General features: G+C 52.0%; 1 protein-coding gene across 1 annotated transcript; it reads left to right on the top strand.

The window, feature by feature from the left end:
* Positions 1–15: 15 nt before the first annotated feature.
* CNTN2 (contactin 2) lies at positions 16–27,846 on the top strand. Its single transcript, XM_026111963.2, has 23 exons — positions 16–157; positions 12,057–12,178; positions 15,934–16,078; positions 16,705–16,880; positions 17,360–17,455; positions 17,791–18,000; positions 18,588–18,687; positions 18,969–19,144; positions 19,833–19,969; positions 20,495–20,624; positions 21,513–21,663; positions 21,949–22,076; positions 22,480–22,655; positions 22,790–22,910; positions 23,202–23,360; positions 23,504–23,653; positions 24,385–24,455; positions 24,724–24,958; positions 25,388–25,503; positions 25,843–26,029; positions 26,519–26,631; positions 26,720–26,888; positions 27,385–27,846. The coding sequence occupies exons 2-23, from the start codon at positions 12,124–12,126 to the stop codon at positions 27,492–27,494; spliced, it is 3,111 nt and encodes a 1,036-aa protein (XP_025967748.1). The 5' UTR covers positions 16–157; positions 12,057–12,123; the 3' UTR covers positions 27,495–27,846.

Consider the following 27,846-nt stretch of genomic DNA (forward strand, 5'->3'; position numbering starts at 1 on the left):
CGCACGCGAGGAGGAGGAGAGGGAGGAGCACATCCTAATGCAGAGATGCTGCAGTGGCTTTGGGCACACACATCCACGCCGGGGCAGGCGCCGGCGCAGCGCTGCCTCGCAGCCCAGGACCCCCCAGCCCACGCGCCCCACCACCGCCCCACGCAAGGTAAGCGCCTTGGCCCTCCTGCCCCCGGCCGAGGGGGGGAAGCAGCTCGGGATTTCCGGCACCGTCCCCCGGCAAAGCCGGCTCGTGGGGCTGCTCGGTGTCTCCGGGTGCAGGAGCGGAGGGGAAGCTGCCGAGCTGCGGGCTGGTCCGCACGCTTCCCTCCCCAGCGGGTGCTGCCTGCGTGGGCAAGGAGCTGGGGGTGGAGGTGGAGGAAGGGGGGGCTACGGACGTGTCACTTGTGGCAGAGCCCGAGCCGGCCACCCAGGCTGACGTGGCCGCAAGCAGCAAGCGCTCGGCTGCAATAACTCCGAGGTTTTTATTTGCGCATCGCCGTTGCACTTTTCCCGGTGCGGGCGCTCGGGAGAGGCCCTTCCCGCGATCGAGCATCCTCAACTCCTCGGTGGGAGGCAGGCAGCGCCGGGGGGAAGCGCCGGGGCGGCGGGGGTGGGCGGCCGGCAATGCTCCCCCCCAGCTGCACAGAGCCGCCCCAGCGCCTCCAGCCCGGGCTGCAGAGCCGAGCCCAGAGCACAGCCCAGGGCTGCGCTGCGGGCAGGGAGGGAGGACGGGCTGGAAAGACCCCGGTCTTCTGCCCCCGGGGGCCAAGGCGCCCAGGGGGAGGGGGCAGCTTGGGGCGCGCCGGGAGGGTTCACGCCTTTCGGGCTCGGGTCAGGGCTTTGCAGCGCGTCAGGGCAGCGGGAAGCGCGAGGGGTCTCGGTGCAAAGTCATGGACGAGAGCTCGTGCGCCCCGGGCCCGAGCCGGGAGCACGAGCACCCACGGGTGCCGCCGCCAGCCGTGCGGCTCTGCGCTTCCCCACGCCCAGCCGGGTGCCGGGACCGTGGGACAGGGCTCCAGCCCTTGTTTTAAGCCTTGTGAGCTCCCTCCGTCCTTTCCATCGCATCCGCGGCTGATCCCCCGGCTCCCCCAGGGCTCCCACGAGCCTTGGGCTTTTAGCTGTTACCCTGGCTGCGCTGGGGAGAGCGAAAGAGATCCTAATCTCACCAGAGAGACACTAGTTGCTTTGAGGATGGGAGGCAGCAGCCGCTACAGCTGAGGGAAGGGCTCGGGCTACTCCCAGCACGGCAGCAACCGCAGCCGGAGGCTCTAGGCTGGCCCCAGGCACCGTCCCTGCTCCTCCCAGGCCACCTCCGGGCACGTCCATGACGAGCTCTGTGTACAGAGCCGAAGCACAGGCTCTTACACAAGATGCAGGAGCAGCTCTGCATCCACACATCATCCCTGCAAGGCTACGTATTTGGCAGTACATCACGCAAAACTACCTCCTCATACAAGGTCTCTGCAACTGGGCAGCACTAGAAATACTGCCAACCATTCCCTCGGCCAGTCCAGGATTCCCAGTTTAGGAGGAAACCGGAGAGAGGAAGGTGGAGGAGACACTGCCCATCACAGCATCTAGAGCCAGAGACGGGGAGCTGCTTCTCTCCTAGCGCCGGAGGACCCTGGCGAGGGACCGCGCTTAGCTCCTTAACGACAGCAGGGGGAAAGGAGAGAAGCTCTAAGCTCCAGCCCCGGGAGGGGATACGAGGATGTGAGATACATAGTGCAGAGAGTTGTTGTAACAGAAACGGGCATGAGAAAAACAACATTCCCAGGGAGAGCGGTGCAGCCCCGGGACAGGGACCAGAGGGGCCGCAGAGCCCCAGCCCTGCGGTTTTCCCAACCGGAGTGGCCGAAGCCCTGGGCAACCTTGCGTGCATTGAGGTTGGCCCTGTTTGGTGCAGGCGGGCATACGAGAGACACCGGAGGTCTCTGCTTCGTTTCCCTTACAAACTAAGTTACTCTGCGACTCGGTAAGGTTCGGGACAGCAGCCACTTTCTCAGAGCCGATTTTCACGCGTGGCAGCGGGATCTCTCTAGGAAACAAGCTTCAGGGTGGCGTTAGCCAGAAACAGGGCTCCCGGGAAACCTCCTCCCATTCCCATTCCCTTTCCCCACGGCCCCCGCACGGCGCGGGGCAGCAGCGGGGTGGCCACCAGCCCCGGAGACGAGCCGGGCGCATCCCACGGCACCAATGGCCGAAAGCTGCTCGCTCGGCTAACGCAGGGAAGCGGCAGTTTCCAGACTTCTTGGAAGCACTGGTACTTTCTAGGGGCAGGAGAGGATGACCTGGGACTAAAGAGAGAGAGGGCCAGAAGGGCTGTGCCGTGCCAGGCTGCGCACGCTCCCCAGGGCGCGAGACCAAGACAAAGCAGTTGTGCTGCTGCTCCCCATCAGACAGAGCAATCGAGACTTGTGTCGCTCAAAACGCACCTGCAGAGAGTTTAATGGCCTGTATTATCTCCTCGGCAAATTTACCACAAGCAGTTTGTGGAAGGCAGACCACCCAGCTGTGTAATTAGGGAGGCATTTCCTACACACACGCATGCACCGTACACACCTAAACGCAGCGCCCCGGGCGCCCAGCCCACGGCTTGCGAGTCCACACGGAGACCGAGCCCGTGTGCATTAAAGCACGGCCCGATTTGAGTCCCCAAATCTCACTGCGCAGCGCCGCGGGCGCTTCGTGTACGTGCACAGCCCAAACTGCCCACGAGAAGCCCAGTGAACTCGGCCCCGGCGGCGAGGCAGGCAGCTCCCCGCATCTCAGCGGCTCATCCCTCCTCTAACCACCACCGTAAGCCCCAAGCCCTCCAGGGCACTTGTGTTTGCAGCGACCACGCCAAAAGGACGCTCCAATCTTTAGGAAGCGCTTAGAGAGCTTTGCTTTAAGGTGCTGGGCACCAAGCGAGTCCGTGCGGCCACGTGGAGCGAGCCCCCAGGGCTCACCCGCATCCCGAGGGGCCGCCGGGCAGCAACCCGAGCCGGCAAGCGCAGGGCAGGGCACGGCACGCTGCTCGGCACAGCAGAGCCACCGGAGCGGACAAACACGGCTGCTCACCCTTTGGCGAACAAACCAACCTCACCAGAAACCCCTGTATGCATCAAGGGCTTTCAGAGACGCGAGGCTTCCTTAGAGCATCATTTCAGAGTCAAACAACATAGATGGAGGGGGAGAAATGTTACGAAAACCTGCTGCACTGAGCTGTGTCAAGCTCCTTCTGGATTAGGGAACTGAAGCCAATTCGTTTTTGGTTTTGCAGACAATAGGTGTGTCTTTGGGTGCTTGTGGAGCTGTAGACAGGGAAATAAAGTCAGATCTCAAGCTGTACGAGAGCAGCCAAAGCGTGGGCATGTCCTCGGTCCCCCAGCCGTGGCTGCAGGGTCCAGGATGCCCCGGAGGGATGCTCGGCGCGACCATGAGGGAGAAGCCCCGAGCTCTCGGGGAGCACAGCCCCTATCCCCACCCCCAGCAGGCTGGGAAATACTGAACCCAGCCCGGACAGCAGTCTAGACCCTAAATTATCACATTCATTATTTATTGCGTAGCCTGTAAAGCTGTCAGTCTTGCACCAGAGAGCTGTATAACAGCAGGTCTGCACTCCGGGAGGGAAGAGGGATATATTTTTTGTGCAGGCTCTTGTTTATTTTTAAGTACAGAGCAGCTTGGCACCATTCAGAGACTTTGAATATTAAAAAAACGCTTTAACAAAAACAGATGAGAAAGCTGGATGCGAGGACCAGGCCTCCCAAGGAGCAAAAGAAATAGGACATCTTTCCACGGCAGATCCTAACGCTGTCCTACGAACCAAGCAGGAGAGAATTTCAGCGTTACAGACTGTGGCAGGTCTGGCCAGAGGCACCGCGTGCCCACGGCCTCCCAATCCCCGTCCCCTGCCGAGCACCGCCAGCACCCCGCTGGTCCCCGGCCGCGCCGGGAAGGCTCTGCCCTCGCTGCCGAGCTCTCCCAGTGCCACAAACCAGCCCCGGCCGCTCAGGCTCTCCAGCATCACAACTCGCCTTCCCGCAGCCGTGTTAGCCGGAAGGTTTCCAAAGTTACGCTCTTGCTTTCCCTCGCTACGGTCTCTCCTCCGGGACCCGTCCTTGCCAGCGCTTCACCCTCCAGCGGAGGGGAGGGCACGGAGACAGGCTGCAGCCAGGTAGGGAGCTATTTATACAGCTGCCACATCAGAGAGTTTCTGCTGATGACGCCATGGTAACACTGATAGCAGAGGTAGGTGGGCTCGGGAAGCTGACGGCACCGCGGCATCCTGAGCTTTAGTCAGCTCCCCTTCGCTGAGCTGTGCGAACCAGGCACGTGATGCCATGTTGCAACGTGAAAGGAAGACCTGGAATCTGAAGATTTATTTAGGAGAAGTTTAATTTGGGGGAAACGATGGCAGCAGGCGCAGAGTGCAGCCAGGCTCGATTCCTGTCCTTCCGCCAGCTCAACTTTGGCATAACACTTAGCCCGTCTCAGCTGCTTCTCCTACGCAGCCAGATTAATAATCATGACTTCCCAGACAAGAGGTTGCAAGGTTATATTCAGCTATAAACTACGTAAAGTGGTTTGAAATGCAGGGGATTTGCAGGGGAGCGTCTGCTAGAGGGGCCTAGTACTTCCAACTTGCGCAGCTGCAATCAGGGTGCTAACGAGGACTCAGGCAGACATCACCGCTCCAACACCCACGTGCTAAACTGGAGTCACTTGTGGACTTGTTTTAGAAGACTCTGAGCATCCTTCCAGATGCTATTGACTGAAATACAAGTCTTAAGGGAGAGCTTAGGCAAGTGCATGCTGGCAGCCGCATCCGAACACCACGCTGGCATCCAGCTCGCAAGGGAGCCGGCGGCTGGAGGGAGGGTCAGTCTAGAGCACGAGCCCCTCCAACCCTCTTCTCTCCCCACCCTGGACGGTGTCTAGAGCAGGTCTAGGAAGGTCCCCGGCTGCTTCATTGAACCCCTGTCCCCTGACGCACCGTGCCGGCACCCACAGCCTCTGCTCCAGCTCACAGGCAGCGGCCGGCCCGGCAGCACGAGGCCTCAGCCGGGGTGGCCTGAGCCAGGGCAGGCTGCAGGGGGGCATCGGGGTCCCACCGAGAGCACTTCAGCTCCGAAAGCCCCGGGGATTTGCCAACCGCTCGTTACAGCGGCGCAGAGAGGTTCAAGCAGCTCAGGTCGGATTTCCGACACCCTAAGGCACTAAGGTGATTGCAGCCAGAGATTTGATCTGGCCAGTGCAGAAATAAAAACACTTACTGCAAAGCTCAGATCTCAAGTTCAAACTGCCCAACATGTCAGGAGACGAGCAGCAAAGAGCATTTGTTCAGGCCCACTCACAACACTGGCTGCGTTAATATGATTAGATTTCGCTGCGACAGCGACTCTGGTCACAAGCCCAGTACAGGTCCGTGCCGCCGCACGCTGCCAAAGCCTCCCAACTCAACGCAGACCCGTGCTTCATCTTCTGCACAGAGAGGCAAGGCGGCATGCACAAGCGAGGGGAGCACTTGCTGCATCAGGGCTGAGCTCAACAGTAGCATCATGCTGAGCTGCTCTTTGAGCAAGGTGCTGTGACCTGCGAGGTACATGAATGCACTGCCCAGTTATTAAGAAAAGGCACTCAAAAGACACCAAGAAAACAGAGAGGATGCTCAAGGGCTGCGCCTTAATGCAGATGTCCTGCTGGGAGCACACTGGAAAGCCCTGCCTGCTCCTCAGGCCAGAATGAGAAAGACTACGTGGATATATTTTGTCCCCAGGTGAAAATAAATCTTTTACTGATGTTAGCAGGAGTTGCACACAGGCATTAGGAGAGCAAAACCTGTGGTGTGCCATACGCTTGCTTTCATACCACGCCATACAATCCACTTCTGAGAAACACAGACCCGGAGCACCCAAGTTCACCAGCTGCAGCAGAGCTCAGCTTTAGCACTGGTTCCCAGCTCACTGCGTTACTGTGGGAAACGGGCCTGTCTGACAAAAAAACTAATGCAAAAGCCAAGAGTTTGACAGGACGTGTCCACGTGCGGCTGAGCACACGTGGTACCGCACACACGCTCAGCATTTCACATACCACAGCCGGGTGCGAGGCTCTCTCCTCCACCCCTTGCACAGAGCAAATCCTACAGCCCGATGCGCTTGGGTCCAACACACGCAACCAGCTTTTCTTTTGATGATGAGCACAGCAGGTTTTCATGGTGTGCTACACCTGGACTGGGATTTCGCTGCTCAACTTCATCTCTAAAAACCTCTAATATATTTTAGCCAAGAGCTCCCGGAGGCAGGCAGGATGCTGGCGGCTGCTCTCAGGGGCAGGACACGGATGCAAAGGCCACGCAGGGGTTAGGACACGGCGCAGGCAGGCAGGGACGGGGCATCCCGAAGCGGCTGCAGCCACTGAGCGCGCAGCGGGGAGCGGCATGGAGCAGAGCGAGGGCTACGGACTAATTACACAAGGAAACAGGGCAAACAGCGGGTGCCCAAAGGGAGCAGTGGTTCCCCCCACAAAACCAGTCTCCGGAGCTGCACGAGCCCTGCGGGAGCTCAGGCTGCCCGTTCCCACCAGGCTGAGGGGGAACCGTCCCCTTCTGAGCAGCTCCTGGCCACACACTGCTCCCCACTTTCCCCCTCCAAGGCTTTAATTCCCCAAAATTAAACTTTTCCCTATCTTCTTCCCCCCTTACCTCTTTCCAGCACCTTCCCCGGTCTCTGCACTGAGCTGGAGGAACAGAGCCCAGCCCTGGGGGCAATTTTGCTAACAAGGGCTGACGGGAATTGCTCACACCTGGGGGCTCGGGCCCAGCTCCACCTGCAACAGCCCCTCGCTGGCTGCTTGGCTGCTCTGTCTGCGCCTGCCGGGCAGCGTGGAAACACCTGGACAACCCACCATGCTGGGGGGGGGTCCCTGCCCGGAGGCTGCAGGCTGCCACGTTAACTCGTCAAAGTCCCCCACGGGCATGGAGAACGGTGGCAGAAAGTGAAGCGCTCATCCCTAGTCCCAAAGCTTTGTCCCTCTGTGCTAACGCTGCCGCGAAAGCGGAGCGTCGGGGCCAGCTCGGCGCTGCCTAGGGAGGCCCAGCTTGCACAGAGTTCCTGCTGCAGCCTCAGCCCGTCGGGCAATAATAAACGAATCCAGAAGCACAGCCTCTAATTCCCACAGCACATCGCCGGGTGGCATTACAGCAACCCCACGGGTGCTGCCAGTCGAGAACGAGCGGCTGGTTGTAAGCACCATCTGCTCCCCTTGCAATCCCCCGCAGAAACAGCCCCGCAGGCTGTGCTCCTTTCTCTAAGCTTCCTGCTCCCCGCACCAGTCTCAGCTCATCTCGGGCAATTGCAGCACGCAGAGGAGAGAAGCCTCTTCCTCAGTCCATCACCCTCACTCCTGGCTCCGCTTGTCCCGCCGTTGCCCAGCTCCTCCAGGCAATGCCAGGGCCCAAGAGGTCTCCGAGCTGCCCAGGGAGGCAGCTTCCCCCAGCGACCGCAACCCGGGGTTTGGCGATCTTTGTGGGGTTACTGATGAGCCAAGGTAGGAGTGACAGGACAGTCTGAATCCAGACTTTGCGTCTAAATCTACCTCTTTGCCTGAGCACAGACGGTTTTATGAAAGAACAGATACTTTATAATAAAACCATTTCCAACTCACTGAAACTTGGTGTTCTGGAGAGGGACAAAATGTACTGAGTGTTGTGCAGGCTTTGCAAGCCAAAATCCAGCAAAGATGCAGTGTGTGCCCTGTCCAGCCTTAGCGATGATCCTTCATAAAAGGGATGCTCACAGCACAGGACAGACTCCTAAATCGCCCACTGTCAATGCCAGAGTCGGGAATGCTCCTTCATCAGGGAATGCTGCTGCACAAGGAACAGCAGCAGCACTTAAATGCAAATGCTCATCTCATCACCTAACCACAGGAGATTAAATAACACTCATCCATCCTGGTAATAGATTGCACTCTGCCTGTGCTGGCCTGGTTAAAGCCCGTCTCCTCACTACGGCCGGGAGCTGGCAAGCCCAGCACGGCGCAGGGCGGAGGAGGCAGCGCGCCCGGCTCGCCGGCCCTGGGGGCTCGCAGGGCCCCGCTGCACCTCCTCGGGTCAGAGTGAATCAGAGCAACCACAGCCAGGGAGGCTCTCCGAAACGCCCGGGGAGTGACACGCAGCAGAGACGTGGCGCTGGGCTGGGCCCAGCACATCCATAGGAGAAGTAAGGCCCAACAGAGGCACTTGAACTCCTTCGAGAGTGACCTCCCCCCAACGATGTTGTTCCAAAGACAGAGCCCGGGATGCGGCGGGATGGGGAGAGGCTCAGGAGAATTCAAAATATCCCTATAGCTCTTTTACCTATAGCACTACTTCCATGATAATGGATCACTTTCAGCTCCCAGAGCCTCCAAGGGAAACAGCTAATGTAGACTATGCATGTGTTCTCGAGTGTGCCCATCCCTCCCTTGCTGGTGGAAGTATTAATGACAGCATCCATTAGCAGGGATGACAGATCCCCTTTCAGTACAACAGAAGGCTCTGGAGTGACTGTCAAAATACCCTATGAAGAGGGGAAAGAACAGGTCCCTGTGGGCCCTCTTCTAATTAAGGATAGAGAGCAGGCCTAAATATCAGATGCAAAGCACACACCCACACTTGGAGAAGTTCAGAGTCAGATGCAGAATTCGTGGTTCGGGGTCGTTGTTTGAAGACGGCCCCATAGTCCTTAGCACCGAGGGAGCACGGACGCAGCTCCAGATGTGATCTTGCAGAGTCAGGCTCTACAGCATAATTTGATCATGACACTTGGGTGACGAGACAAGCGGGAACATGCAGAACAATATCTGAGGGAATAACTTGATCCAGTCTAACTGTGAACAAATACAACATCAGCACTTGCAGAAATTGCTCTGGTACTCTCTTACATGTTCCTTTCATGTAGACCTCACCGGCAGCTCTCCCTGCATATCGTGTTCCCGATTTTTGCAAAGGAGCTAAAGCACAGGCTGGAGTGAGGCTAGATTCAGAACAGCAGCATCTCTTCTTGCTGCCTCTATAACAGTCCCTCTCTGATATCCCCATCCTAATTGGCGGAGTAACAGCATAGCACATCTACCCGGAGTTTTACCTTCCGAAAGGTCCCTGAGTGCTTCGGGTCCACACAGCAAAAACATGTTTGCATGCACACGGAGGATTTTGGAGAAACAGAAGTGAGGGATGCAAGGAACTAATACAAGAAAAAGATTTAATAGGAAACAGAGCAGATGCAGAGGTCTAGGTCAAAAGATGCAAGCTGTAGAGTCAGAGTCAGCACAGAACTGGGGATCAAAGTTGTCGTTTACATAATAAAGAATTAATCAATAACTAATTAAATAATTCAAACCAGCTTAATTTTTACAAGATAACAGCTTTGCTCAGCCGCAGGGAAGGAAGCCACAGGGGGAAGCTGGCAGAAGTATATATGCAGAAGGTTATCACAACTCACCCTCCTTTTCCCTCCTGATGAGATCTCAGCCCAGACACACACATGTCTTTGGGACAACTGTTTAGGCTAAAACACCCAGGAGAGGCAGGATGCAATTTGCTCTCATTCAAATCCAGCATCTATATTTTATAAAGTAGAAAGTGCAAAGTGCTAATAAAATCAGAAAAGTGACAGAGATGCGGCAGCACCTCATTACTGATCTCTGCTCTGCAGGTAGCGTTGAGGCTTTGCTGCTGCTCACCAAAGGGAACTTTCTGTGTCTCCTAGAGAGGATGGCCAACACCGGTGTTCCTAAACCTTCTCAAGCTCGCTGCTCCTTATTACAAATAACAAAGAAATCCAACACCCCTCCACACACTCCTTCCTTTCACATTCATTTTAAAAATGAGTGGGAAAATGAACAGAAGAGAGCAAAGTGACAGCCAGGCAGCATCCTTGTGTGCACATCCCGAGGTGCTGACAGGACTCTGAGCCTCAGAAGACAGGGCTGGGACAGAACGAATGAGTCTTCTCTATTTTAATTTCCTGCCATGGGGTGCAAGAACAATTTCAATGCTCGCTGCCTCTGGGCATCATGACACGCTGGTAGAGAAACCAAACTGAAGAGACTTGGGATAGTTAACATTAATTAGTATAGTGATAATCTTGCCTGCAAGCCCACATTGCAGATCAGGACTCTACAGTGCTGCATGCTATACAGGCTGAGCAAAAAGATGGTCCTTGTCCCAAAGTGCTTACGATGTAAGCACAAGACACATGAGAGGGAAGCAGGCGAGGGTGAAGGCAGGGAAACAATGAGCCAGTGTTAGCCGAAAGGCCGTGGGTTTAGTGCACCATTTGGGGCATGAGTCTCATTGACATCAAGTGATTTCATATGACTGACTCACTTCAGGGCTGCTGGAACAAACTGCGGGAAGCAGCTTTCATGGAAATGAGCCTCAGCCCTTCACCTCTTTGTCTCTAAATTGCCTGTCCTTAAGGACCACGGCTCTCCCCTTCTCCCACTGGGCACCTGTGTGACCTTAGGCAGGGGTCCTCCTCCCCCGGTCAGGGAGCACAGCTAAGCTCAGCCTTGCTTAGGGGTCCTTATATAAAAAGGACTTAATAATAGCATCAGCCAGCAAAAGGCAGGCGGGCTGCGCTCTCAAACCTGGAAGGCGAAGCTGCGATCACGCTCTGCAGCCCAACAGAGAACTGGGGAGCTGGACACTTCTCTTCACAGTGTGAGGAGCAGGCTGAGGTTACAGGGGACAGAAAGGGGCCAGGTGGCTTTTCCAGTCCCAGCGTGAGTCCCTGGGGTCAGGATGGGGAAGCAGGCATGGGACTGACACCGCATTTGCTGAGGTGCCTTTCAGCTGCGGTTATTAATGAGCACTGCACTGTATTTTTTAAAGCAGTAACGCACAGGGGGCTGGGTCCCGCAGATAAAACCTAATCCCTGCTCGGAGGAGCTTCGAACCAGCACTCGCTGGCTCCGGCGGACAGATGGGCACGGAGAAGTGGAAGCAGTACCAGCTGGAGCAGAGGGAAAAGCAGCACTCGCAGCCAACTCGCAGCCCCGCTCTTGGCAGCGCCTCGAGCAGCAGTTCACTGGGGTGTGTTAGGGAGAGCACCAAGGGCCCAAGGCCCCCACGGCTGGGGACTTCCTTGATGCTTTGCTTCAAAAGTTATATATGTTAATGAAGAACAAAAAACAGCCCGGCATCCCCACCTGTGTTAGAAGGAAAGCGGTGAGCGTGCTGAAGTCGCTCCAAGGGTAGGTTTAGTGCCAGAGACTCACACGCAGCCCGGCAGAGCTTGCCAGGCTCGACGGCGGGGACCGGGGCAGCGGGGACGGCACGCACAGCTCGGTGTTTTGCTTTCTTTTATCCTCGAGAGAACATGGAAAACAGGAGTCCGCGGAGGGGACTGGAAAACACTGCTCCACTCGCTAACGTGTCTCATGGCATCGCGAAGTGCCCTGGCAGCCCGCTAGCTCTTGCGTTAACTGTTCAAAGGCTTCACTGAAGAACACCAGCTAACGACCCAGCTGGCTGCAGCCCAGCCTCACCAAGACCTGCCCAAGGGGCCACTTCGTGCCTCCAGCTCTCCCCACCGGCCCTGCAATTAGGCAGCAGTGTAAGGGGATGAGTTGGGTCCCTCCCTAACCCTCAAAAAGAAGAGGCTGGACTGGGATACCCGAAGGCAGAGCTGATCAGATGCTGCTTGCCTGAAGAGTTTCAATTAAAGATGATTTTTTCACAAAATAACAACAAATTCTTTCTCCCATCTCCCCCCACCAATATCCTGTATGCTTGTGGTTTGCAGGGTTTTAAATCAAAATATGAACATTTGTTCCTAGCATTATTTTTGGAGGGGAGAGGAAGAAGGGCAGATAGTAAAACGAGGAGGGGAAATAATTTCCCAACCAGTTCTAACTGTCATGTCAGAAAGAAAAAGAAAAGAGCTCCTTCAAACCCCTGTGTTTTCCTCATCAGGCAGCTGGATGCTCTGTATGAGCAACTCTCGCACCGGACAGGCAGTCAGCGGGCACTGGGCTCTCAAATACAGCCACACAAATGCTACAAATAATCCGTCTCTTTCCTTCTCTTGCAGGGTTTCTGTCTCCGCTTACCCGCAGAGACACGACTAAGCAGGCCGTCACCCCCACCGGAGGCCCACGATGGGAGCTGCCGCAGAGTTTGTTTTCACATCGCTAGCTGTCATCTCCTGCATGGGTAAGAACAGTCTCTTGGCCTGGGTGAGCACCGTGCCCAGGGCTTTCCACGGGCCGGCAGAGACGCCGTGGCGAGGGACGCAGCCAGGGTGCTGGGTCCCTGCCAGTCGTGCCGAGCGGGACATGCCCGGGGCATGTGATGGACATGCAGAATTGCTCAGGAAGGATGAATCTTTCTATGATCTGCAAAGGGCTGCTGTGATTGCAGCAGCGCTGAAGCCTGTTTCTCCTAGGGGGTTTATACAGCCAGGGAACATGTCTGTGAAATGTCCAACTTCTCTCTTATTACACAGAGAAAGAGGATAGGAATGGTTGATGCGCTGCAAACAAGCCTCCTCTTTTCTGAATTCAAAATTAGGTGAAATTCAGAAGATGCAAAGGCACAGGCAAGGCCTTGGCACAACCAACACCTCCCTGGAGACCTGCTGCCTAGGCTTTGTTCTGGCCTCGGCGCAGGGATGAATTGCATCCGACCAGCAGGGCTCCCTGAAGACAAAGCCTCCTTGCTCTCCAGCTCTTCTAGGGATGCCTTTTTTGCTATGCCCTGGCTGCAAAGATTCCCCCATTTGTCATTCATCAGGGATGAATTTTGGATCTCAGGGAGTCTCGGGCTGCACTTTGAAGGTCCCTTTTCAGCAGGGAGACATTTCATTTCAGGCAGCTGAGAATTAGATAATGTCTTCAAGCTAATTCATCATCCCAGGAAGAGACTGCTTGGCTGTCCTTATAAATATCTAATTACCTTTTAATGTTCTCTGGGTCCCTGAGGAGGAAGAGGGAGGGGTGGCTGGCCTAGATGGGGAGGCAATTAGCCTGTTTGGAAATCAGTCTGACCCAAATCTGGTAGAGGGAGCAAGGCAGAGTTGGGCTCTCCCATTAACCAGCTGAGTTCATGCAACTTGCTCTCCGTTCAAGCTGAGCCCATGAAAAATGACTCGGTGCAAAACCCTAGGAGGCTTATTTTCCCTTGACCTTTGGCTGATGAGGCAATGGATCTCAGCAGCCAGGCTGAGACCAAGGGAAAGGCTCACTGGGAATACGAGCAAGGAACCAGGGACAAAATTATGCCAGCTGTAGACAAGGCTCGAAGAAACACTCTCAAGTGGGTGAAAACAGGACTCAAAGCCTCCAGGCACTGTTTGTCACCTCTGGCCCTGGGTGGCTGGCTTGTAAGTCCCCCCTCCCTCCGCCACATCACAGAAATGATGCCATCCCCGGGGTACTAAGAGGTTTAAAGCTAGTAAAATGCATAGAGAAGATCTTCTAATGAACAAGGCTGTCAGGAGAGTCTAAAAATCCCTCTGGCCTTTCTGCTCTGAGTAAAAGCCATAGAAAATCTGGAAGTCTAAGGCTAGCCAAAGCGCTGTCCCTCCATTCCTCAGAAAGCTGCTCTTTAAAAATAACGCCTTTGATTTTGCGCTTGTGTGTGTTCAGATTTCTTATAAAGCCAATTGATTTCCCAGCTCTCTCATGTGCCAGGCTTCAGGCTGTGGTCAGAGCTACAAAGCCATGAATATGCTGTCAGTGCTTAAAGGAAGGATTGCTGCTAATGCATTAGTAAATCAGAGAGCCCCACTGTAGCAGTCATGCCGTTTTCCTGGTCTCTGAAGCTGCTGTGTGGGTCTCAAAACAAAGCGAAAGTGTTCAACCTCCCGAACACCTGGGCTTTCCAGATCTGGCTTTCAGCATATTCAGAACAATAAAAGAAAATCCAAACTGACTGGGTCACTCTGCTTCTCGCAAATTTGGCTTGCAGGCTTGAAGACCTTTATTTTGTGTTTGTCTTATTCCCTACCCTAAGGACAGAGCCAGAGGAAGCTACCTGCTTTGGTAACATTGAAAATGACAGTTCTAGGGTGACAGAAACAGTCCAGATCATCCAGCTCAGGAGGACCAAGATTTGCTGCTCTGCTTTGCTCTCAGTCCTTAGTTCTAACCATATGCTGAACTTGCAACTATTTATTACTTTAATCTAACAGTTGCTTGCTTAATGAGTAGATCCAGACATTTCACCCCCAACACTAATCAGACACCTTGGAATTGTAGATAAAAACTGGTCTGAACTTCTGGCATTGATTACAAATGAGAAAATCAATGGCCCACAGTTGTAGTCCATAACCTTGGCAGAGAAAAAGGGACAGCAGAGGATAGCAACAGGGGCACGGGCTATGGGTGGAATAAGAAGGGAGGAATAACCTAACTTGGTTCGGTTGGGAAACGGCTTCCTGTGAGAGGAGGACTCATGTGAGTATTAAGAATATGTATTTTATATGTTAAATAAATATAAATTATTTACCACATGCTACCCATTAATCGCAAAATGCAAAGCTGCTAAACCTTAATCCATTCGCTATTATCTACCAGAACACAATACGCTATTTTCTTATTAATTCTGCATTGACTCACGATTATTTTAACTGCTGGTCAGCAGAGAGTTATTCCCAGCTGAGACTAGCTCAGCACAGCTGTTGCTGACCCAACCAAGAGAAGAGATTTCCAGCTTACACAAATTCCTCCTTTGAGAATATAACTATATTAGAGGGGAAAAGGCACCTTCATCGATTTGGAGAGGTTACAAACCTCAGAACAAGGCTCCTCTTACTCACTTCCAACGTATTAGCTGCAGGCTGTAGCTCGTCCCTCTCTGTGTGACACCAGGGACCCTCAGGGTCCTTCTGGACGCCGCTCCCCGGAGCAGCATGTCCAACGCTGGCCGGAGCGGAGGGCCCAGCTAATTGCCAAGGTTTGGGCGCGGGGAGCAGCCGGAGCAGGCTGCAACCAGCTGCTCAGAACGGACGGAGCCAATTAGCGGTGCCTCTCGCCTGTCTCGCCCTCGTCTCCGCGCGCAGGAGCGGCCTGAACATGAGACGCTCCCCAGGAGCTGCAGGTACAGGGCTGCTTCCTCGCTGAGCTGGCCGTTCCCTGCTGGAAGTTACTCTTGCATAAAACATCATACTCACTGGAGCCACTTAATTTAACCAGTGACCATGCTGTGTACTGTAGGGAAGGAAACAGATTGCTGGTTGGCATGGCAGCTTTAAGACAGCTATTAATTCAATTACAAAGCACGGAAGGATCCTGGGGCCAGCTGAGCATCTCCCAGGCTATCGCGCAGAAGCAGAGGGGGACTGGGCTGGGGAGCAGCCTGCCTCGAGGTGCCTCCATCCCTGCCCAGGAACGGGCATCTCTCAGGGTGACAGCGGGAGAAAAGACACGCTGGCGACGATTATCTCACCAGCTGCTTCTGCACTTAGAGATTTCCAGACAGCTTCAGCTTTATTCTTACTTAAATGCACTGCCATTTTCATAAAGTCGAGTGGAAGAGGGTCTGTTAGCATTCGCTGCTTGTCTGAGACAGTCACTCGCCACTGACAGCCGGCACCTTCCAGCGAAACGCTGCCGCCAAGGCGAAGGGTGGCCCAGACACAGCGCACGAGAAAGCCGGCAGGTCCTTGCGGTCCTAGCTGTTCCTTACAGAAGAAAAACTCCTTTTTCTCCTGTGCCTGAGCCATACTTGTGTATACAAGACCAGAATCAAACCCCATGTCTGAATACTACCAAGAAAGCTTCAAACTCGTCCCCAAAACACTGGCTGGGGTGGGGCCATAGCGACAGATGTGTTGTGATTTTCATGTTGCTCCTCCTTTTATTCTCGACAGTTCTGATGTGTCCAGGGACACCCAACAAAACCAAAAGTGACAATTATTTGAAAAAGCTCAGTTGAGCTCAGCAGGTTCTCCCTCCCCTCTTTTGCAGCTTGCTGCCAAGCGCAGAGCAGCACAAGGAGCTACGGGCCGGTGTTTGAAGAGCAACCTGTCAACACCCTCTTTCCTGAAGGCTCAGCAGAAGAGAAAATCACGCTGGCTTGCCGAGTGAGAGCAAGTCCTCCTGCCACTTACAGGTAAGGGAACCTGCTCACAGCCGCCTAGTCTGAATCCCCGCGACGATTAAACACTGCAAGGATGGGAGTGTAAAAACCCAGAGAAATGAACGTGGTTCTGGCAGGTTGGCACTAAAATACAAGGGGAACAGGCCACGTCGACACCAAATGACTGTGCCACAAAGAGTCCTGAAGGACCGAAGCTTTGGCTGGGAGTGTCCAGTTTGGCACTGTCCAGATCGGCATCCAGGCCTAAGGCGGCAACATCCCGGCATAGCTCCCCTCAGAGTCTCTGGGAGCCCTTACACGAAACGAGCCACTGAGAGTTTTTCCTATCGCAAAGGGCACCACACGGGCAGTCTCGGTAAAGAGAGCTCCGAGGTGAGTTCCCGCCATGCTGAGGAACGCCAGAGCTCCCAACCAAGTCCTCTCCCCGTTCTGTACCAGGACCAGGACCCAACCACCAGGGATTTTGATTTCCGTTCTCTGCTTTTGTAAAAAGAAAATCACTAACATGGGAACCAGCCTCCTCTTCTGCTCAGCCTCAGCTAGAAAGACGAACAAGCACAGCCTCCTCCGAGGCACCCCGTGAGCGTACAGCCGCAGCGACTGCTTGCCCCTCACTTGTTTGCGTGTGCTCTTGGCAGGTGGAAGATGAACGGCACAGAGATAAAGATGGAGCCAGATTCCCGTTACAGGCTGGTTGCAGGCGACCTCGTGATAAGCAACCCAGTAAAATCCAAGGATGCTGGCTCCTACCAGTGTGTGGCATCCAACCCCAGGGGCACGGTTGTCAGCAGGGAAGCCTCCCTCCGTTTTGGCTGTAAGTCCCATGTTTGTCTCCACAAGGTAAATGAAACGCAGCCACAGTAACGCTGGGGTAAACTGACCCCCCTCCCCGCCATGCATAAGGGTCAGAGAGAAGCTCTCCTGCACATGGTACCCAAAATCCTCGCTTTGAGAATTCCCCCAGCACCTCCCATTAATTTGGAGGTGCAGCAGGAATTGATGCACTGCCAAGAAAGTATTTTTTTGGATCTCCCTCTGCAAGGCCACTGAACAGACAGGCCTCTGGGTGGGGAGATGAATGTTTCTGCCATTACTTTGTCTCCTGGAATACATGTTTTGTTAAAGTAAAGAATCTGTTAAAGAGAAAAAAATACTCTAGGTCTACTCTGTTTTCTTGCTTACCCCATAATCACAACATGCCTTCCCCTTGAAATATGCCAAGGTCCAGATAAAATACAGTAAGTCCTCCAGCTGTTTTCTCATGCACAGACAGGTTTCACCTTGCATGCTTAGTTTTGCAGGAATTCTCTGCAGAAGAGCGAGACCCAGTGAAGATCACGGAAGGCTCGGGAGTGATGTTCACCTGCAGCCCTCCTCCCCATTACCCAGGTAAGGGGCTGCAGTTCAGGATCACTAGGAAATAGGGACTAGTAGGGTTGCTGGTGACAGAAGGAGAGACGTAATGGAGTAAGTGATTCTCAGACTAGTGAATCACTTCTTGATTTTCTTTGGGAATTTTAGGGAAGCAAATTTGCTTTGAACTCAGAATCTGCAAAGCAACAGAACAGAAATAGGACTTAGCGCATGGAGAAAACATGTATGATTCAAGGAACAACTTAGGCTTAGAGTGATCTAGAAAGTGGCCTGTTTGCCTTAATCCAGCTTGAAAGGATACAGGCAACTCAGTATTCTGTGCAGTTTATTCCTTTTTCTTTTCCACATAGGCTTGTCCTATCGATGGCTTCTGAACGAGTTTCCCAATTTCATCCCAGCGGATGGAAGGCGTTTTGTCTCTCAGACAACAGGAAACCTTTACATTGCCAAGACAGAGGCTTCTGACCTAGGAAACTACTCGTGCTTTGCCACCAGCCACATCGACTTCATCACAAAGAGCGTCTTCAGCAAGTTCTCCCGGCTCAGCCTTGCGGCAGACGGTCAGTACTTGTGGATTATCATAAGGGGACTTAGTAAAATGCAAATTTAACAAGACATCTCAAAGCCCACAGGCTCCACAAAGCTCCAGGACCTGCACAAATCACCCCCCAGCCTCTCTCAGAGAAACTTAAGTGCTCACAAAAATATTAATTGGCTGGACTGTGGGGGAACCAGCTCTCTTCCAGGCCACACTGCCAGTGCTGCCATGAGCAGGGTGCCTCTGTGTGTATATAAAAGAGAAAGGGCACCAGGTACAGCCTGTGCAGGCCAAAATTACCCTCTTCTGCCTTTGGTGACCTTGCAGAGGTGCAACAAAAGATAATTCTTGGGCAGGGTGAAAGGGGTTGAGCAGGTAGGAAATTAAGGAGTAGCAGTTCTAAGATGTTGCAAAAAAGAGGGGTTTAGAGACTTTAGTAAGAGCTATTTTAAAAGGAAAATGAAACAGCCTCTGCCTACCTATAAATTATCCAAACTCATGAGGGTTTTGCAAAGCAGTGAAACCTCGCGGTACCTTTACGCTTTAAGACCTCACATACGCAATTTTAAAGTAATTCAGAACTCCTTAATAGTGCTTTCCTTTTAACAGATGCCAGGCAGTATGGACCCACCATAAAAGCCAGGTTTCCTGCAGACACCTACGCTCTGGCTGGGCAGATGGTGACTTTGGAGTGTTTTGCCTTTGGAAAGTGAGTCTAGTGTCTGCCATCCAGGCTCAGGGGGAGGGCGTCACAGCGCCTGCCCCCTTCACAGAGACCCTCTCCTTAACTGATCCTACTGTAGACAAGAGACAGAGGGGGAAAAGGAGGAGGAAAGAAGTGGCAAAAGCAATTCATCTTGCAAGCCAAGGCCCGGTTGGGATGGGAGAGGGGTGGCTGAACAGGGCTTGGACTAAACTACATTGCACAGTATGGGGTGTCTGCTGCATCAGACCCCAGAGCTGGGCTTCACCACATTTACTTTTACATAGCCCTGTCCCTCGAATAAAGTGGAGGAAGGTGGATGGCTCGCAGCCCTCCAAGTGGATCGCCAGTGAGCCCCTCTTACAGATCCAAGATGTTGGCTTTGAGGATGAAGGCACTTACGAGTGTGAGGCTGAAAACATCAAAGGGAGAGTCACCCACCAAGGCCGCGTTATCATTCAAGGTAACACATTTAAACACAGGCCTTTCCAAAGCACAGCAAGATGCCCCAGGCAATGGGCTGAGCCTTTGGGAGTGAAACAACCAGCTCTGATTCTGTCCCATATCAGCCCCAATTAGACCTAGCACAGAGCTGTGCAGATCACTGATATCTTTCCTCTGTGGAGTCATCTAGGCTATGGCAAGGATAAAGAGTCCTCCTAACTTGCCCTAAAGCGATTCTAGCAAAAAAGAGGTAATCATAGATGGAAACACAGTGGTAAGAATCCCATCTGGCTCTGGACTAAGATCTTCTCCAAGCCTGGGGTACTTGCTCAAGGTTGATGCTTGGAGCTATTAATCAGATCTAGTCAAGCTGCAAACTTAACTTGGTTATTCCAGCCTGCATCCAATCCTTCCCAAAGTTCAGGGATGACTGCATTTAGTCTTAAAAAGAGAAATCATAATATTCTTCCTCAAATCTGGATTCTGGCATGATTTTGTACAGTCCACATGCACAACTGCAGCCAGACCCATAAAGGACTCAGCCTTGCATCACTGCACAAAAGGCAAAGGCTGTTACTATGGTGAAACATACTGTGATAAATAAATCTGCCAGCACAGAGATGACACAGTAAGCATCCTTCTGCCTGCCTGGCACAACAAACCTCTCATCTGATCTTGGCTCTGCCATCTCCCTTGCTCCTTTGCAGCTCAGCCAGAGTGGCTGAAGGTGATCACAGACACAGAAGCCGACATCGGGTCCGACCTGCGCTGGAGCTGCGCGGCAGCCGGCAAGCCGAGGCCGGCAGTCAGATGGCTTCGAAACGGGCAGCCGCTGACCTCCCAGGTACCGCAGCGCAGACCTCGCAGACGGAAAACAGCTAAGCCAGTGCACACGACGACTCGCAGTAGTGAATCTCCTGCTCCAAACCTAGATCCTTTACTGCCTCACTGCAAACTCATCTCAACTGTCTCATAACCCCACATTTCTATTCCGCATTCCCCCATGAGGCTGCAAAGCAAATCCCTTCTCCTACCACTGCCATCCAGTCATTGTTTTCCATGCAGCTATGGGAACTAATAGCCAATTATCAGGGCAGAAAAACATTACCTTGTGCCTGTCTTTGACCTGCACGTTACTGCTCAGGCACTCAGAAGTCTCAGCAAACAGAGCACAGTGATGTGGGGGACGGACTGGATGCACAGAAAATCTGGCATAAGTTTTCTCCCACAGAAAACAAGGCATAAGAGTCTGTAAAAGTCTGTTCAAACTGGCTTAAGAGTCAGTGATGAAACTCAACCCTGAACGCCCGAGGCTTGAGTTCCATTTTTGTTGTCCTCATCTAATGAGTTGATCCTCTTGTTTGCACAGAACCGCATCGAAGTGAGCGGTGGAGAGCTGAGATTTTCCAAGCTAGTCCTGGAGGACTCTGGCATGTATCAGTGTGTGGCTGAGAACAAGCATGGCACAATATATGCAAGTGCTGAATTAACAGTGCAAGGTAACTTTTCATTTCCCAGTGCTCTGGGTTTCAATGGGACACTGAAGCATTTTATATCTCTTCCTAATATATTATGCTTGTCATAACAGAGTATGATAAAAGCAGACAAAAACTGCTTCACTCACCATTGAAATATAGTTGCTGGTTCAGCAAAGCACTCTACAACCCTTTAAAATCTGAATACTGTGTAAATTCAACAATGCCAGGAGAGCACAAGGACACCTGTTTTAGCTACAGAAAGTGTACAGGACAAACAACAGCAGCAATCCAAGCTCCCTTCCGCTACACAACCTTTCTCCTTTTTTGGAGGAAAGAGTTCAGAGAAGGGTTCAGTAGCCATTCAGCCTGCTTAGAGGGATGGTGACTGGAACTGGGCTCATGCCAAACTCTTTCCACATTAGTCTAACAGCTTATCTCCGTTTGGTCAGTAGATATTAGAGATGAATGAAAGGCTCCAAGGAGCAACTGTTTAACAGTAGCACATTGCAACGCATGAGGCCAACAAGCCCAATTGCTTCTCTGCAATTCCAGGAGGAGTTTTAGGTGAGATGCACATCTGCATTTGCACCAGGTGACTTTGGTCAGGATACTGAAGGGAATATCCTCTACATTTTCAAAAGCAGCTGTTCTTGTGTCTCTCAAAGACCTTGCACTTGTTAGGGTCATATCACCATTGCTAAGTATGACGCGTGTCATATGCCTTGGCAAGCATTAGAAATCACCCAGCATTTGGCAGCAGAGGACTCACTCCATCTTGCTCACCCAGATACTGCCATGCTTCTATTACCGAGTCATCTGACAACAAATCAATGTCTAATAACAGCACAGTTAAAATGCTCATATAGCAGGGTTTTCTAATCAGCCCTTAATCGTCTTTTTCTTCTGTAGCCCTAGCACCCGATTTTAGACTAAACCCAGTGAAGCGACTGATACCTGCAGCTCGAAGTGGGAAGGTCATCATCCCATGCCAACCGAGAGCAGCACCAAAAGCCACTGTGCTCTGGACCAAAGGGACTGAACTGCTGATCAACAGTAGCAGGTAGCAGCATAAAGTCAGCTTCTACCTAGAAACAATAGCTGAAACCACACCTTTTCTTGCCAGAACACCGGATTTGATGACACAAGTGTGCTGCTACACCCCTAAACACACACAGTTTGCTATTCCTCTAGTTTCTTCTTTAAGAACTCTTATGTAACATCTTGCAATCCTATCTTTATCACCAATTTCTCTAAGATCAGCAAGAACTGACAACTGCTTGTCAGGCATACAGAGTGAACAGATATTTTAAACTTCCTTCTTGTTGTGGTTCTTCTTCCTTTCCAGGGTGACTATTACCACAGATGGCACCTTGATCCTCCAGAATATCAGCAAATCTGATGAGGGAAAGTATACCTGCTTTGCTGAGAATTTCATGGGCAAAGCCAACAGCACTGGAATCCTCTCTGTTCGAGGTACAGATGTTTGGCTTGCTTTGGGGTCAACCAAGCAAGAAAGGTGCTAAGCATGCCATGATGTGAAGAGAAACATATTTCTCCTCTCCTCATACTCCCAAAAAGTAATTCAGTACTCAGGGAATCTGACTCATTTCAGCCTATAGGACAACAATCCTTCTACCTGACTCACCACACCATTCCTACCAACATCTGGTGCTTGGGAAAAGTATTTCCTTTTACTATCCAGTGTAATCCCTTATCTTCCTCCTGTAAAACTACAAATGGTTCCTGTTAGAGAGGGATGACAAGAAGTTAGAAAGTGCCAGCTGATTTGGATGCTCTGCAGCATTAATACAAATCTGTTGTGTGTGGAGAGCATTTGCAACTAGCTAACAGCCCCTCACTGTTTTTTTCTCTGCAGATGCCACCAAAATCACACTGGCACCATCTAGTGCTGATATCAACGTAGGTGAAAACCTTACTCTACAGTGTCATGCATCCCACGATCCAACTATGGACCTCACCTTCACCTGGTCACTAGATGATTTCCCCATTGACTTTGACAAGTCTGAGGGGCACTACAGGCGAGCAAGTGCGGTGAGTAGAAAGGGCAATTGCGCACCACGAAAAAGGACACAAAACTAAAGCTTCTTTGTTTCCATGTCAAATGCTGGATCGTGACCAGATGTGATCTAATACCGTCTTCACTGCCTTTTCTCTTCTCCACACAGAAGGAAACTATTGGGGACCTCAGCATCTTTAACACCCAGCTAAAGCATTCAGGGCGGTACACATGCACAGCCCAGACCGTGGTGGACAGTGCTTCGGAGTCAGCTATGCTGACCGTGAGAGGTAATTTCTCTGCCATGAGAGTCTCTGCTCCTCATAAGCCCAAAGTAACAGGACAGTCCTTGCAAGGTGTCACACTCTCCCCTGGCAACCACCTCACAACCTAACATTTGCATTGGATGGGATAGGTCTTGAAAGCTGTGAAAGAGGCCAAAATTTGAGGTGAGGCTTCCTACCCTCCAGAGGAGAGAGACTTGATTTTAATTTATGACTTGGAGAACTTAAAGAGCAAAAAGTCTCCAAATCTCTGTAACAACAGCAGCATGTCTGTCTGTCTGTCTGTCATCATCTCAGGCCCTCCAGGCCCTCCGGGTGGTGTGGTGGTGAGAGACATCAGTGACACCACTGTCCAGCTGAGCTGGAGCCGTGGCTTTGACAACCACAGCCCTATTGCCAGGTACATCATTCAGGCCCGGACCCTGCTCTCCAGCAAGTGGAAACAAGCACGTACCAGTAAGTGTCTTTAGGGCAGCAGCTGTGGCACGGCCCCTGTTGAAGGGGCTCAGGGGTGTCAGCTCTCTGGCAAGTTCTTGCTCTACATAGGCTAGCTGCCACTTGCTCTATTTGTTTTCTTCTCATGTTATTGGATTATATAGATCCTGCAAATATTGAAGGCAATGCAGAGACAGCCCAGGTGGTGAACCTCATTCCTTGGATGGACTATGAGTTTCGGGTCTTAGCAAGTAACATCCTTGGAGTTGGGGAACCAAGTCTGCCCTCCAGCAAAATCCGTACCAAAGAAGCAGGTATGTGTAGATACATTCAGAGATAGAGAGGGGAATCAGAAATACCTTTACCTTTACTCTACAGGGGGTGGGCTGGCTTGCATCCTGCCTTTGGCACAGGCAGATAGTCATCTTGAGGGCTCTATAGGTGATGCCATCACAAAATTTTGTCACTTTCCCTATTTTATGTCAAAGATAAAGAAGTGCCAACTTTATTAGCATTAGTTGTAATATATTAAACCATTATAACATGTCAGTTCCATGCCAGTTGCAAAAACCAAGACAAATCCTAGCCTCAAGCACTGTACCTTCCGAGCAGTAATGCTCAGAAACAGGACAGAGCCCTACATTGTAAAAAAGGTAAATTTCCCAGCAAATAGCTGTTAATGTTAAGTAGATACTACCCTGTGCAGCTTGAATGTGCAAGTAGAAGGGATGCAAGAACAGCAGGAGGAAGGCTCTGAACATATGGAATGCATATTAATTCCTTTCTAATAAAAGCTCTCCCACATATTCCTGCTTTTAAGCTTGATTCTCATACCCTCTGAGAAATGCTGTCTCCAAATAAACTCAACCAGGGATAGGCCAGTGTTCTAGGCCTGATTTTCAGAAACGTCTGAAATACAGCCAAAAACATAGTAGCCAGCACTTTTATATGTACTGTCAAAGCCTGGCTACTCCCGGGGCTGGCAGTGTCTGTGCTTATCTTCATCACCAACCTGTGCTGCCTCCTTTTTTTGGGAACCCGACAGCACCTACCGTGGCACCGTCCGGGCTCAGCGGAGGCGGAGGGGCTCCCAACGAGCTTATCATCAACTGGACGGTAAGTCCGCAGCATGGTGCCAGCCGCGGGCGCTGGGAAGGGCTGGGGGAGGACCCCGCGTTGTTCCTCGTGGGAAATCAGTGCTGCAGTTACAACTGCAGCACGTGACTGAGCCAAACCCGTGTTTAGCAGCAGTCCCAAAGTCTTGCTCGTTCCGATGGGATTTGCACAGCCACACCTGAGAGGATCGCGGGAACGGTTTCGTTCACGGTGGACATGAGCGTTCACCCACACCCAAGGCTCCTCTTTGCTTCTGACCCCCTCGCAGCCGACGCTGCGGGACTATCAGAACGGGGATGGCTTCGGCTACATCTTGTCGTTTCGCAAGAAAGGCACCCAGGGGTGGCTCACTGCAAGGGTGCCCCATGCCGAATCTCTGCACTACGTCTACCGCAACGAGAGCATCGGTCCCTACACCCCGTTCGAAGTGAAAATCAAAGCGTACAACAGGAAGGGGGAGGGACCAGAGAGCCTCACGGCCATCGTGTACTCTGCAGAGGAAGGTAAGGGGGGGACAGCAGCGACCACGTATCCCCAGGGCCTTGTCCAATCGACCGATGTGCCTTCAGCCACCCCCCGCAGAGCCCTGCCTGTCTGAGCACGCACCGGTAGGAGAAGGTTCTTTTAGTCAAAGAGCAGCTGATGGTTTCAGCACAAAAATTATCCTCTACTTCCAACACACAGAGACGCGTTTCCCTAAGCACACCGGTGAGTGCACACCGAGAGGAAACAATTCCCTGCAGCACGCAGCCGCAGGCCTGCTCGTCTTACCGTGGCCCTAAATCCCCTTCCCTTACTTTGCTCCTTGCACGTAATGCCAGCTGTCCGGCCACGGGGCAATGGTGGTGCTGCCAGACCTCTGCTTTCAGGACAGCGACCGTGCTGCCCACAGCTAGAAAAAGGGTTTTACTCCCTTTCATTGTCTTTTTCAGAACCAAAAGTGGCTCCTTCCAGAGTTACCGCCAAGGCTGTCCTGTCCTCAGAGATGGATGTGTCCTGGGAGCCTGTCGAGCAGGGAGACACGACTGGAGTGCTTCTGGGCTACGAGGTAAGAGCCTGCAACTGGAACAAGGGACGCTAAAGCTCAGAGCAGAGCCCAGAGCAGGAAATTCCTTGGTATCTCGCAGACAGGTCAAAACCCTAGGCTAAAGGATTTCCAAAGATGAAGGAGGATGACAGCTCATGAGAGAGATTAGCCAGAGAGAAATATCCATTCTTTTCTCCCTGCCTTTCCACACAGGCTCTAACTTTGCTCCCAGGCACATGCTAAGCCAGACACACAGAAACAAACACCAAAGGATCTCCAGCACTGGCCTTGGATGGAGTGGGTTGGGTGTTTGCAGATGTCTTTATCCTTTCTAAACCCTCCACACCCTTTTCTACTTAGATCCGGTACTGGAAGGATGGTGACAAAGAGGAGGCAGCTGACAGAGTGAGAACAGCAGGACTGGTCACATCTGCTCACGTAACAGGCCTAAACCCCAACACAAAATACCACGTGTCAGTCAGAGCTTACAACCGTGCCGGCACTGGGCCCCCCAGTCCCTCTGCCAACACCACTACAACAAAGCCACGTGAGTGAGCCCTGACCGCCCTACGTTTGCACGTTGTACTGCCCTGGGCAGCTGTTTCCTCAGGGTGATCTTCAATGTCAGCTGATCCAATGATCAGCTAATAACTGATCGGCTTCTACATCTCTGTACTCTAAAGCCAACAAAACAGAACTCCCTGAATTGCCCTAGGTCAGCCTTGCAGTCTATGCATCACCTTCCTGAGATCACCTGTGCTCAGAGTCACAGTCATAAAGAAATGTTTTGAGCCCCACATGGAGAAAATATCATTTGTCACCAATAACACCAGGGGGAGAATATATGTGATTTTCCTTCTTTTCTATATGAGGTTTACTGGGATACTTTCCTTTAAACCAGTCAATGGTGGTGCCACCAACCCTCTCAACTAGTCAAAGCGTCCCTGGAGGTAGTTGTAACCTGCAAGAGGTAGTTGTAACCTGCAACAACCTTCTCACTAGTCCCTGAATCTCTGTCTTGTTTTGTATCATTTAGCACCAAAGAAGCCACCTGGCAACATCTCCTGGACTTTTTCTGGGTCTACTGTCAGCATCAAGTGGGACCCAGTGGTGGCACAGGCCGATGAGTCTGCGGTTACAGGGTACAAGGTACAGGCAGCATGTAGCTGACCTTCTCTTATACGTGTCCCTGAGGAAATCCCAGTGAACATAAACTCAGACTTGCCTCTTCCAACAGATGCTTTACAGGCAGGATTCCCACTCTGCTCCCACACTATACCTGGCCAGCAAGAGCCGGATCGACATCCCAGTCCCTGAAGACTTCACCCATGCCTTCGTACAGATCAGGGTGACAGGGCCCGGGGGAGATGGGATCCCAGCAGAAGTTCACATCCTCAGAAACAGTGGTATGTATGTGTGCTCCTCCTCTGACTGCATGCACATCCTATATACGAGTGCTCATTTACAGTGTGCTTCACCGAAAAATGAGCTCAGATAGAAAGTTAATTTTAAGGACCGCTTACTTACCTGTCATCTCCTACCACAGTTCTTCGATATGCAGTGATTCAGTCATACCTCCAGACCTGGCCATCATAGTACGATAAATGCTATTATGTTTTAAAATTCCACTTTCCATCCAAGAACACGGCAGAACATCCTACCCTAGTGTTTTATATTGGGTGTCTGGAATTTGCCTTTAGCTCCCTCCTGTTCTTCACTTAAAGGATCTTCTAGTGTATTCCTCTCCAGCACTGAACCCAGGTTCACTATTAACAAATGCAAGAGGAGCAGGCAGGACTCCCAGAACTAACATTTTACCAACTCTCCCAATTCTTTTTGCAAGTGAACAGTTTGCGCCTGTCCAACAGCACAGTTGCTCCTTCCTTGCTCCTTTTCTTTCAGGCACAAGCATGATGGTGGAAGACTCGGTAACCAAGCCAGTGCCACATGCTGTCGTCATTACAACTAACTCTCTAATAATGTTGGCCCTGATGGGCTACCTGGGGCTCTGATGATTGCCAGTGCGACAAGGACTCCAGGACACGCTTCCTCCTAAGCTAGTGGGGAACTACTTAGCATTTGGCTATGTCAACTTCAAGTTTGTACCACAGCAGCATTACAGAGAAAGGACTTGACAACATTGTCTTAAGGGAGGAAGAAAGAAACACTTTCTTTTTTTTTTTTTTTGAAAAATATAAAATTTCATACAAGACATGGGTCTTTAACCGATCAAAACATTTTTAAAGAAATGAGTAAATCAAAGAAGAATTCTACATGAATACTGAGAGCCGACTGTCCTATACGCTGTATCCAGTAGGTTTTCTGCCTTATGAAGCCATGTACTAAAATAATCGGACTGCTAAA

The sequence above is a fragment of the Dromaius novaehollandiae genome, chromosome 27 (assembly GCF_036370855.1).
Source record: "Dromaius novaehollandiae isolate bDroNov1 chromosome 27, bDroNov1.hap1, whole genome shotgun sequence".
Classification (NCBI taxonomy): Eukaryota; Metazoa; Chordata; class Aves; order Casuariiformes; family Dromaiidae; genus Dromaius; species Dromaius novaehollandiae.

Bases quoted from the DNA above. Each gene is read 5' to 3' on its own strand.
- CNTN2 (XM_026111963.2), top strand. From the start codon at position 12,124: ATGGGAGCTGCCGCAGAGTTTGTTTTCACATCGCTAGCTGTCATCTCC. The intron at 12,179-15,933 runs GTAAGAACAGTC...CCTCTTTTGCAG, and splicing joins AGCTGTCATCTCCTGCATGG to CTTGCTGCCAAGCGCAGAGC. The intron at 25,504-25,842 runs GTAAGAGCCTGC...TTTTCTACTTAG, and splicing joins GAGTGCTTCTGGGCTACGAG to ATCCGGTACTGGAAGGATGG.